The 11,711-nt window shown below is 41.9% G+C and overlaps 1 protein-coding gene across 10 annotated transcripts in view; it reads right to left on the bottom strand.

The window, feature by feature from the left end:
• Positions 1 to 208: 208 nt before the first annotated feature.
• The window catches only part of LOC121609740 (protein furry homolog), a 47,161-nt gene continuing 35,658 nt past the window's right edge, over positions 209 to 11,711 (bottom strand). For 6 of the 10 annotated variants that reach the window (XM_041941444.1, XM_041941445.1, XM_041941447.1 and 3 more), the window contains exons 48-62: positions 11,119 to 11,298; positions 10,143 to 10,307; positions 9,497 to 9,571; positions 9,223 to 9,393; positions 6,972 to 7,172; positions 5,600 to 5,740; positions 4,620 to 4,771; positions 4,329 to 4,536; positions 3,842 to 3,991; positions 3,647 to 3,745; positions 3,472 to 3,555; positions 2,398 to 2,415; positions 2,038 to 2,148; positions 1,729 to 1,934; positions 209 to 1,655 (exon numbers count right to left, since the gene is read on the bottom strand). In XM_041941444.1, coding sequence (XP_041797378.1) covers positions 1,397 to 1,655; positions 1,729 to 1,934; positions 2,038 to 2,148; positions 2,398 to 2,415; positions 3,472 to 3,555; positions 3,647 to 3,745; positions 3,842 to 3,991; positions 4,329 to 4,536; positions 4,620 to 4,771; positions 5,600 to 5,740; positions 6,972 to 7,172; positions 9,223 to 9,393; positions 9,497 to 9,571; positions 10,143 to 10,307; positions 11,119 to 11,298 — 2,220 coding nt within the window. In that variant the 3' untranslated portion in view covers positions 209 to 1,396. The remainder of the gene's footprint in view (positions 1,656 to 1,728; positions 1,935 to 2,037; positions 2,149 to 2,397; positions 2,416 to 3,471; positions 3,556 to 3,646; positions 3,746 to 3,841; positions 3,992 to 4,328; positions 4,537 to 4,619; positions 4,772 to 5,599; positions 5,741 to 6,971; positions 7,173 to 9,222; positions 9,394 to 9,496; positions 9,572 to 10,142; positions 10,308 to 11,118; positions 11,299 to 11,711) is intronic. The other 4 variants (XM_041941446.1, XM_041941452.1, XM_041941450.1 and 1 more) reach the window with 1 other exon arrangement.

The following is an 11,711-nucleotide window of genomic DNA, read 5'->3' as shown; positions in this document are numbered from 1 at the left end:
AGGTGGATGCTATCAGTCCTCCTACCAGGTGTGTTCTGATGCATCTGACAGGTAAACCTTTTGAGTGGTGCACGCAATAATAATAATAATAATAATAATAATAATAATAACAACAACAACAATAATAACAATAATAATAATAATAATAATAATAATAATAATAATAATAATAATAATAATAATAATATCGCACAAATCACAAAATGAAACCAGTTAACAAATGTAAGTTTTATTTTTCTTGTTACATAAGTGTACAGAACACCAAAGTACAGTACATTGCAAAGGCAGTAGTATTTACAAGGCGAGAGGCTACACCACCAGTTCTTGTGGAAGCTTTACAAATATGTAGCTATCTCTTTCACTCAACATGCAACTCAAATTGTAAGTTCATAAAAATACAATCTTATGAGTCTGAACAAAGCCCCCATTGCACTATGTACAATTATTCAGTTAAAATAGTTTCTGTATTTGTTCATAAACATTACTATTACACTTTATAGTACATAGGATTTGCAAGCTTGGCAGGTTTAACAGATGAAACGAAATATTTGCTTTCTATAAATCTAGTCTGATAATAGCATGTTTTTCTCTTGCAAATAATATAAATAATTTACCTAATTGCTAAAAGCTGCACAGTTAAAAGGTACAGTAAGATGTTTTGAGTAACAGTTAACCCACACAGCAGCATGTAGTGTAGGTTTGGGAGACATTACAGTAGTTTTGCAGCATGTCACTATAGTTAAAAGTGAACAAATTATATGAATCCAAATGTATCCATAATTCCATCTGTGATGGTCGTCAGGTTTTTTATCACACATTCAAGCACCCACACACAACACACCCACACACACACACACAAAAAGACCCACTACTTTCACCAAGCAATGAAGCCTCCCTTTTCTGTACTCACAATGTTCATGTTTTCCAATGCTATGATATTCAAATACATTCTTTCAGGATACAGTAAAAGTCTTCCACTTCTGTGAAGGATTGCACATTTTCCCTTGAAAATTAAAACAACAAAACTGAAAGAGAATCACGTAGCTTTGGTATGTCATTTGTTAAATGTGAAAGTTGTTGACCTCAGTAGCAAGTGGTCGCTTTGTGACAATTTCTATCATTAGTGCAATAAAAGCCGAAGTTTCTTTGCAACAGCACAGTCTCTCACCTTTCTACGAAACAACAGTATTGCTGCACATCTGAAGATGAAGATCTGACTTTATGACATTCTGATGTGCTCTGAGCAAGAGGAGGAAAGATGGTTTGGTTATTCCCAGCAGAGAGCAGAGTGCTTGTTAACCACTGAGATGATAGCAGCAGCCCCAGACGGGACCAGAGGCGAGGCATGGGACAGGGTGCTGTGCAGGAATGGCTGTCGCTTGCTGCGGGACCACCATCAAAGAGTTGAGCCTGAAATCCTGGAGTCTGGGAGGAAAGCTGTGATGGCTCTGTAGCCTTGGGCTCGCCGGATCATGTCCCGGATCTCTCCGTTAAGTTCCATCAACTTGACAGAAATCTCTGTCAAGTCCTGTTTGGAGCCCACCAGAGCAAAAGTTCCCGTCTGACCCAAGGTTTGATGTCTGAAGTAAATGTTGAGTAAGGTGTGGACCTCATCCTCAGAGGGGCTGCCAAAGATGTCTTTAGGCCACATTGTTCTGCAATAAAGAAGACAATGTTACGCATCCAACTGGTGGTATTTTTTAACAGCAAGCCTTTTTCTTTTCTTACCTGCACTCTCGAATGTAGCGGACGGCCACCGGAAACTCGTTATTCCTCAGACACTCCAGGATGGCCTGCACAGCGGCCTCAGAGGAGCTGAAGGTGGGCTCAGGGCAAGACCTCTCACGGACAGTGATCTCATCATGTGTCACTGAAGCTGCTGCTACCCTCAGGTTGCTCTTCAACTCATTTATCTCTCTGGACATGTTTGTCAGCTAAAGGTTGAGAGGAATTAATATTATTAAACAAGAACACGGATAAGATGGTGGGTGTCGTGGTTCCACAAAGAGGGGACAAGTAAATGCTTGATGTACCCACCTCGGGAATAGAGCTTATTGCATGGACCTGTTCAATCAGCTTACAGTAGGACTGAAAAAGCAGCAGCAGCTGAAAGTGGAGTTTGTAGAGTCTTTGACAGAGCTCCAGTTGCTGAAAGTAAGAGAAAAGTGGTAATTAGCAAAGGGCCTTTTTAATGGGCTAGGCTTCTCTTTCTTAGGTATTACTCTATCAAGTACTTTCAGTTCTGCATTTGATGGATAATAAACTCACACATAACTACAGTAGAACTACTGGGAAATAGATGTCAAACCAGCTGCAGTTACGCAGATGAAGGTTTGCTTCTAAAAGCAGAAAGGGACCATTTCAAATAAGAAAGAGGAACAAGTCTTTCCAACTTACAGCCAGAGATTCCATTTGCTACAAAGTAAGCATGTTACAGGACAGAAGAGAAGTAAGGAAAAGAGAGAATCAAAAGAAGGGCATGCAATTCCTTTTCATTTCCATTTGAGGGGGGGTGAAAAGTATTAGCACGGATAATTTTATTGGCATGCACAGAGGAAGAAACGTGAGGGTCTATGTATGTGTAAGTTAGAACTGAAAGGAGAGCTGGATGTCGCCATGTATTAAAGGTTCCCTGTGGGGGTTTTGACTTCTAGCAGTGCTATGGAGCTGTTTTTCTATGAGCGGGTCCCTGTTTTATTCATCTTGTGAATGCACATGAGGATGCACATATACACGCACGCATGTGACACCATTGGTCCTTCATTATTCCTTATCTCCTACGTTCAAAATATTTTATGAGGGCAGAAGTGCGCTTGACACATTTGTTAGAGCTCAAGGATGCACACAAAGTGTTTGGCGATCAGCACTGAATGTAAACTTTTGTTTACAAGAAAGCTCCACAGGGCCCCTTTAATCAAAAAGCCAAGCGAAACAAGCCAAGCACAGTTTTGCCTGTTAATTCGCACAAATGCATTCACTCTGGTGGGAATCTCTCGCTATATAAGTACAAAGTTTTACCAGCAAAACTTTCCATTTTGCTGTTTCCTCTCCTCAGTTATGAAGTGAGCGTAATTGCTTACTGCTAGATAAAATGCAACTTAATAGAACTTGCTCCCATGCCCAGCAGAGCTGAAAATAATCACAGTGCACGTTGGAATGAGATAATCAATGTGACGTGCTGCAAATCAAGGTTGTCAGGAACTTGACTTTTATACAGTGTGAGAAAATTAGAGGCAACACTCACAGAGCTACAGTACCACACAGTAACCGTAATGCAGAAAGTACAGTATAGAAGGTCAGTTAAAGTGGCATCTTCAGTCATTTTCATTCATACAGAATGAACAACCACTCCCTTGGGAATTATACAGGCTTTTGTGTGTTTGCACACACCACAGAAAATACAGAACCAGTATTTTACATTATTGTTTAGTTGATATGAGCATGTCAGAGTTATTATTCTGAGGGTTTCACCTTTTCCTCGTGCTCTGCTGGTTGACATGTTATCACGGTGCCCCCCGGACTCCTGGGAAAGGTAGCTTTACAGTTGCTCAGCCACTGGGGGTGACAGAGACAACACAGTAACAATGTGAACAACATACAGACAGGTGACATTCAGACTGGACAGCACCATATGTAATCCTCTTACAGAGAGAGCCGCCTCCTTTCTGTTGTTGTACGTATCAAGATACTCTTGAAGTTCCAGCACGCTGAATTTCATTTTTTCCAGGAGCCCATACGACATAATCTGAGAAAACAGAGATCTGTTGTTGAATTTGTTCAACTACTAACATGTCACTCTTTTAAAAATATAACAGAAACTGGAAACTCTCAGGTCACTCACTGTGTCTGCATCAATAAATAGCGTTGGGCACTCGGAGCATGATGTCAGCATCTGAGAAGACCTCAAAAGCATTGATCCTAATCCTCTCAGGCCGTCACCGAGGAAACTCACAGCGTCGCAGGTCAAGGAACAAAATTTGGTCTGAATGCTCTGCAATGCAAACAAAAAAGTCTGGCTGTGATACTGTCAAAGTCACTCCTACATCATTTAAAGAACTTACATTCTGTCATTACTTTTTTTCTGAAATTCCTCCCTGTCAGCTTTGGTCAGCGAAGCGAACAACATCTGGTTAATGAATGTCGGAAGATTTTCAAGCTGAAAGCATCTACAGAGTGCCTACCATTTGTAATTAATCAGACCTCTTCTGAAACAGAGCCTCTGTCTCTAAAGGTTAATCAGCCAGATAACTAATCCTATTACCTTTTAGTTTAATTACTACGACACATTGTTTTAGGTGTATGCTGGCTACGAGGCCATGCTGCAATACCTGGAATAGTGAAGAAAACACGTGGAAAGTGTAGACTGCACAGGACCCATCCGAGTCAGACACAAGCTGGTTGATGTGACTTCGCCAAGCCTCCTCTGCATCGTCGCACACGACTGGTTGGAAAGCTGCGAGGATGGCCGAGAAGAAGGGCGACGGCGGCGGTGAAGAACGGGACTCCAGCATGTCGTCTCTCTCCTCCTCGGCGAGACTGGGTGGACGCAAAGCCGTGTTATTAACGATGTAATGCCCGTGTAGGTTTATGTATTATTGAGAAAAGCTGTGAGGAGGTACCTGGGTAAGCAGCAGTCAATGTCCAGCTCTCCTTTGTAATCGATGTGAACCATGTCTATTGTCAAACTATCACCACAGTGAAATTCAGGGGGTAGCTCGCTGATGGAGAGAGAGAAGTCGTCCTCATGGACATTGGTGTCTTCATCTTCTGGCTAAAAGAGAGCAAGAGGGACACATGCTTCCTCAGCAGTTTGCACAATTAACTAGACTCATGAACAAATACTGAGGCAGCATGCAGTAAAAGGTTCTGATTAGCTTAAATTAGTTCCCTCTGTTACACTTAATTTATTAAACTGATCATTCTTAAAATGAATACACTAACCTTGGCACGGGACCCTATGGACACTCCTTGTGGTGTTTTCTTTTATTCGGTACATTTAGTGTGCATGAAAATTGCCAATTAAATAGATTATAACGTAATTTGATTCAGCCAGCCTTGTGGCCCGGCACACTCATGTTTTGGGACAGGCAATGTGTAAACCTCTCTTGACCTCCCACATGCCATGAGATTTTAGTTTTTGCTAAGCGCCACCCACACAGAAGCAATAGGTATACACATTGCCTTTAACAGACAGACACAGAGAGAAAGAGCTTTTTGTTTTTTCTGTTGCTGGCTACAACCCCCTTCTATCCCCAGACAACCTCTGCCACAATAAAAGTAAGGGACAAACTAGCCAATAGCCCAAAGCATTATTGATTGCCTGCTTCCAGGTTTTAGTTCATTCAGCTTTAGCATGCAACTACTGAAATATCAAGAAAAGACCCTCTCATGCTCTACTTTGAAAGGAGAAAATGTCACAGCACCACGAAATACTTAACATAGACTGAACCCAAAGCACATAAAACATCCAAGACATATCGCAAGAAAAGATGCAACAGAATAGCTCCTATTTGGCAAAATTAGTAAAGAATTCTAGTATGGAATTGCGATAGGAATTAGTAGTTCCCAGTATCTCAGACACTCTGAAGCCCTTATTCACCCGCTGCTTCGAGTCCTCTGGCAGTTGGACCTCGAAACTAGGATTTTTGGTGTTCAAAGGAGTTGAATCAGCTGAAGTTGTATCATAAAAGGCGGAGGGAGAGTCCAAACTGATCTCTGCAGTCGGAGAGAGGTTGACAGTCTGCGAAAAACACAAAGTCAAAGTTGTTGGAATCTTCTCTAAATAGCACACATCATTTTTGATTAAACATCAAAGTTTCTTTTTAGAAACACCGAAAAGAACTGAGCTCAAGACACTGCAAAATCTACAACATTCCTGAAGTGCTTCTAAGCTCTGACAGCGGCAGAGTGGCTGACAAATCAGGAGCAGGCAAGGAGAGTGATGACAGCTGCGTGGACACATGGGCTTTCCATCTGCCGCCACAGTTTCCACCAACTTTATCTAATACTGCATGAGGCCCAGAAGCCATGGAATAACAGAAAGATGATGCAAACAGCACAAAAAATGATGCAAAAAGCACAAAAGATGATGTGAAAGCTCTGCTAGCAGCCCCTGGACAATGCAGTGTTCATTACACCCTACAATTTGTGTTGACGGGTCCATGCAGAAGTATTTTTAGAGCCTTTAAAATTTGGTCCTGTGGTTGACACTAGAGGAAAAGATACACAATCATCAAATGAAATGGCTTATCTTATATTATTGGGAGCATTGAGTGTGCTGAGCATATGAAATGATATAATTATCTAACCTGAGGGCAAGAGGAAAGCTCGTGATGAAAGGATTTATCCTCTGAAAACCCAAAACACGCACATTTCATCTGCCATATTTTATTTTAATATTTTTTGTTAGGATTATAGATGAAATCAGTATCGTGATGTTGATAAAAGGTTGATGCAGAGTTCACCAAATTTAACTGAAGTGTTTTTTTTAAGATTCTTCCCACCAAGTGCATTTTAATACTTGTCTCACGATCAGTCAAAGTATAAAAGCATGATGGAAAACCAGTCAGAACGTTATGGCCTAGAATTAGTTATTATTACATTATATCTGTTGTTTTCAGTAAGGAATCAAGGAATCAACACTTGCTCATTATGATATGATGAGCTTCTTAGCGAATGTACCTAGCTGTCGTAACTGTGCTTGCTACATGTCTGATGGCGCTCACTGAAACTCCACAGTAAAGGACTGGACAACTGTTAAGTCACCATTTTCCGTCTCCTGACAGTAGATGAAATGTAAGCTTTTTGAATACCCTCTAAGCTGTTTTTTGAGGAAACAAATTGCTAAGTTTTTTAAAGCCCTGCAGATACCATGTGGTAAGGATCATTTCCTGATGAGAGTGTGGTTCAACACCTACGCTTTCCCTTCATGTGATATAAATTTATTGGCATGCAAACAAAGGTGAACTTACGAGCTGTGAGTGTGACAGTATCTGGCTGGCGGTGAGGGAATCTTCCTCAGACGACTCGTCTGAGTCTTCATGGGTGATCTTGCTGAGGCTGGGCATGCTGATGGACAGCTGACTCTCCTCCAGGGGCAGCAGGTCGCTCCGGTCCAGACTGTCCATGGAGCGTCTACGCACTCCCCAGTTGAAGTTGTCCATCGTCTCTCCCTGCAACAGAGAATGGCCTTGAGCTAGCAAGTACAACGAAGTATGGAACAATCTCTTCTCTAACGCAAACACATGCACACACACATATCGTATACACACATTCACACAACAGTGCTGTGTGGGTTCAGGCAGGGGGCAGTAATCTCGGAGAGTTTTCCCTTCAGAGCTGAGGATGAAGTTTGACACAGTGTTGTCACAGCATATCCTCACATAGCGAATTTCCTCAAACTACTGCCGAATATCCCAAGACGCTGGTGAAACTAGCAGAAAAGTTTTGGGTTTGAGGATACCTTCGAATTGTCAGACTTTAAATATATACAGGTTTAATCCTCCTGAGCCTGGCTGCTTCTTGTTTAAAACGCAGAGTGACTTTTCAACCGGACGTGGCTCTGGAGATGTCGGCCAACTTCCACATTCCACCAAAGCTCCACATCAACAGCTCAAACATGGGAGACTTCCTGTGATGACGATCTTAATACCTACCACTGACAGAAAGCAAAGGCTTTCACTTCTTTTTAAAGCAAACTACATGCGAGGCTTTCCTCACACCTTGCCACGCCATTTAAGTTGTGCCATCATTAATTTGTAAACCTGTCCGTGTTGCACTTTTGTTGACCACTGCGGTTGTTTTTCAGTCTGTGGGGAATTGCAGCAGGCTCAGGGAGAACAGCTGACACCATGTTCCTGGGCACAGTCTGTATCTAGATACACACAGATATTTATAGCTGTATGCTATTTCTACAATGCCAATATGTTAATGTGGTTTTAAAGCTTGAATAAGTAGTACTAAAATTAACAAAGACATATTCATTACAAAACAAAGCGGTCTTAAATTTGACCAGTTAACAAAAGCAAAAAATGCTATTGCTGCAACACGGTGAAGAACGATGTGTATATCACCACCGTTCGAGCATCGGTGTATTTTGACAGAACTGACCGGCTGCTAAAAAACTGCCTGGAGCAAAGTTTGATTTTCTCCTCCTCAAGGTAAACCAACTGAAAATTTCACTGCATGAACTCACCAAATAGTTGACTGTACACAGGGCAAAGATATACAGTTGAATTAGTTTGTGTATGACATGATGTTTGGATTACGTAATTATTCAGTGTGTATGAGAAAAGCTGGAACTGGGCACGGTTTCTTCTGCCGTGTCTCTAGATGGAGATAAAATCCCATCTGAGGGGAACAGCTGAGACATACGACTGAGGAATGGTGAAAATCCCATCATGCTGGTCAGATTTGGAAAGTTTTTGAAGGGAAAGAAAACTGGTAAGTGAAAGTAAAATTAAGCTCTACTTTAGGTTAGATGCTATATTCAGATGTTCAATTTGTACAAAGGAACACTGCAAATAGACTTCTGGATCATAATGCGCAACTACATTGGAAATGAACATCAGTGAAAATCAAGCCACTCATATCTTGGTTAAGTACTGTACACATGCATGGAAACTATGAGTATGTAATTGGATGTCAAAGGGGAGCTGTGTGTAAAGCATCGTAACTAATACTTGTTTTCTCTTGATAACCAGGAAAAATGATTAAACACAGAAGATACAATCATATATCAGTAATCCTGGTTAAAGACACCTTATGTGGACATGCATTTCACTGGCAGACTAAAAGCATACTAGTCTTATCTGATGTCTATGAACAATATGCTAAACATATAGTGTTTCCAATGCTTAAGCACTGAGTGAATGTCTCTCTTGCACTACATGAACACTGCAGGATCTGTTCACAGGGCATGCACACACATTTGCTACCGCCCTCAGTGTGGCAGTTCACTAAATGATCTGCACAAGCAAACACGCTTTTAAAGAACACAGCAAGTACAAACGGAACATGACTAAACTTACCTGTAGCTCCTAGATAGCACAGACAAGAAAAACAGAAAAAAGAAACCCCATTACACAAAGATCCAACACAGTTTTTTGCTTTTTGGAGGAAAATACTCTGCTTTCGCTTTACGAAGTTTGACAACGTTGATGTCCATCAAATGTGAGAGGCAGCGAGAAGGAGGATAAATCATTCTTCACCACTGAGACTCACCTCTCCGTCTTCAAGCTCCACATCCAGGAAGTCAAAGTCTCTAAAGACTCTGAACTGCTGCTCTGACGTGGTGTCGTCCATGTTTTCTGGTTCCCGGGTCCCATCGTCGGAGGACACCAGGCTAGGCTGGTGCTCCATGAGGTCCAGCTCTCCACAACTGGAGAAGATCACCTAAACAGAAACAAATAGAGGAAAATTAAAAGGGCTTACAGGCTATTTTTTGTGCTGGATTTCATTGCACTGATAAAATTAATTAACCAATTAATAATCTTACCGAAGGATTTTTTGTGAGACCCACTTCTTGTCCACACAAAGACAACACATTCACCAGTTTCTCTCGTGTCCTTTTCTGCAGATGGCAAAACAAAATTTGGATGTCACAAATCAATTCCACTTGGACCACAACACAGTTTTAGGTCCCCTTTACACCTGGTATTAACGTCTGTACCTGGGCACGTTATCTGGATAATGACATCCGCTTGCATTCACACCTGGTGTTTATATGTATTCTCGTTATCTTAATTGTGCCCGCATTGTGATCAGATCTCGATATGCAAATTAGTTGTCAGGGCTGGCTGACTTGCTGGCTAGCAGGAAGAGGCGGAGCTGAGTGACTTCTCAAACTGTTAGCAGATTTTTTTCTTAAGAATGTAGTTACGCTGTACGGATGTCATTTACAGCTGCAATATGATCACAATTTGAACCTGACCACCTCCAAATGTGGTGTTGCTGATCCGATAACATTCCCATCACAACGCTTTCTGCATACGTCTGGCATCAGCATGAGTTTTTCTAACATATCCAGATACAGATTGCATTTTAATACCAGGAGTAAATGGCGTAAAATGCGTTAAATAGGCATAAAATGCAGCCTCTAATTATCTTACTATGAGCGTACTTCTAAGAAAGAAAGTGCACACCTGTGAAGACTGAGGCCTCTTCCAGCTGACCGGCACCAGGACGTTGTTGGAAGTGGACCCTGAGGAGGTAGAGGAGGTGCTGCGGGTCACCACTGTGGTCCTGCTCTTCACATCTTGGCCTGGAGAGCGCTGCAGGTCATCATAACGCCGACCAATCACTGGCGTCTAACAGCACGGACACAAACAAACGGACACGTGCAGACAGAAACCTGGATGAGTCAAGGAAAGCCTGAAGAAGAGAAAGTCCATCCTTGCTTCATCAATCCATGACTCAGACTCCACAGCAGCTCATGCTTCTTCAGGACTTTGACTTTCTTCCAAGATGATTGTAAAGAGATCAGTGTTTCAATATAAGCTGGCAGTTAATTTTTTTTATCTACGTTCACAGTTTTTATTCCACTTGGCAATCCGAATGTGTGACGCATTTGAGGACAAATAACCCCGCTATTCCTCTGCTTAACCCTTCAGTCTAAAAATATCTGGGTATTTTAAGAAATATCAGTGGTTTGTCCAGCGTGTCTCAAGTTTAAATACACAAGCTGTTGGCTATCCACTGAAACTCTGATTCACATACAAAGGACGGCAGCAAAGAGCTGACATCATTTCCTGCCATTCATGAACTACACAAATAGCTCCCTGTTCAGTTCCCACACATACACCACTCCGTCTGTATCTCTGACATCACTTTCCAGCTCTGCACTGCTTGGCTAATTGTGTTTACCTTTTGAGCTTTCAAGCTAATCTCAAGGGTTTTGTTCAAAAAGAAATATCAGCATTAAGGAAGGGGAAGAAATGTTTCCTTTCCAAAAAGCTTAACAAGATTCCACAGAACCTCAACAAGCACCACACCCTGGAAAATACAGGAAAAAATACAGGGGAAAGCATACAAGCATTACGCTCACCTCATGCTACAGGGACTTTTAAACCAAGAACTTTCATACGCAGTAAAAAGAAAGTCAGAGAAAGAGTCTCTAACCTCAGATATGTCAAAGTGGAAATCCAGCGTTTTCCCAGGCAAGGCCTTGGAGGAGCGGTCCCAGACCCGGCTGATGTCCTCATAGGAGAGGTCACTTTGTGGGAAGGAAGGCTGCACCAAACTGGCTGATCGAGAAACGACCAGCTTCAGGATATTCAGCGCTTCCCCCCAATGGACAGTCTACGCAGACATGCACACACCAATTCAGCCATGCACACAGACAGAAAACAACACAATCCCATGTTCAGAAAGAAACAACAGCATAGATCTTACTGTGTGGTTCAATGCAGCTCTATTTTTAGTGTTCTGAAAGTTGGCTCACAGAAGGAAGCTAAAGGAAAATGGGTATGGAGTATGAGAATAAGCAGAGGCCTGGCCAGTGGCAGAAAAGCAGACTGTTTATAGTTTGGGTGTGTCTACAAATTTACTGCGCTGACACAAGACAGCTTTTTTCCTTTTTTCCCCCATGAACTCTTACAAAAGGAGCAGGGAACAGAAGACTGTGACTCAGAACTTCAAGATTTCCAGTGATCACATCTGATGTGGGTGATATGAATGTTTTCACTGTCTGAGCACACAGAGTATATCTCAGG

The sequence above is a fragment of the Chelmon rostratus genome, chromosome 7 (assembly GCF_017976325.1).
Source record: "Chelmon rostratus isolate fCheRos1 chromosome 7, fCheRos1.pri, whole genome shotgun sequence".
Lineage (NCBI taxonomy): Eukaryota > Metazoa > Chordata > Actinopteri > Chaetodontiformes > Chaetodontidae > Chelmon > Chelmon rostratus.
Note: the sequence above shows the minus strand (reverse complement) of the source record. Positions and strands in the feature narration are given on the sequence as shown.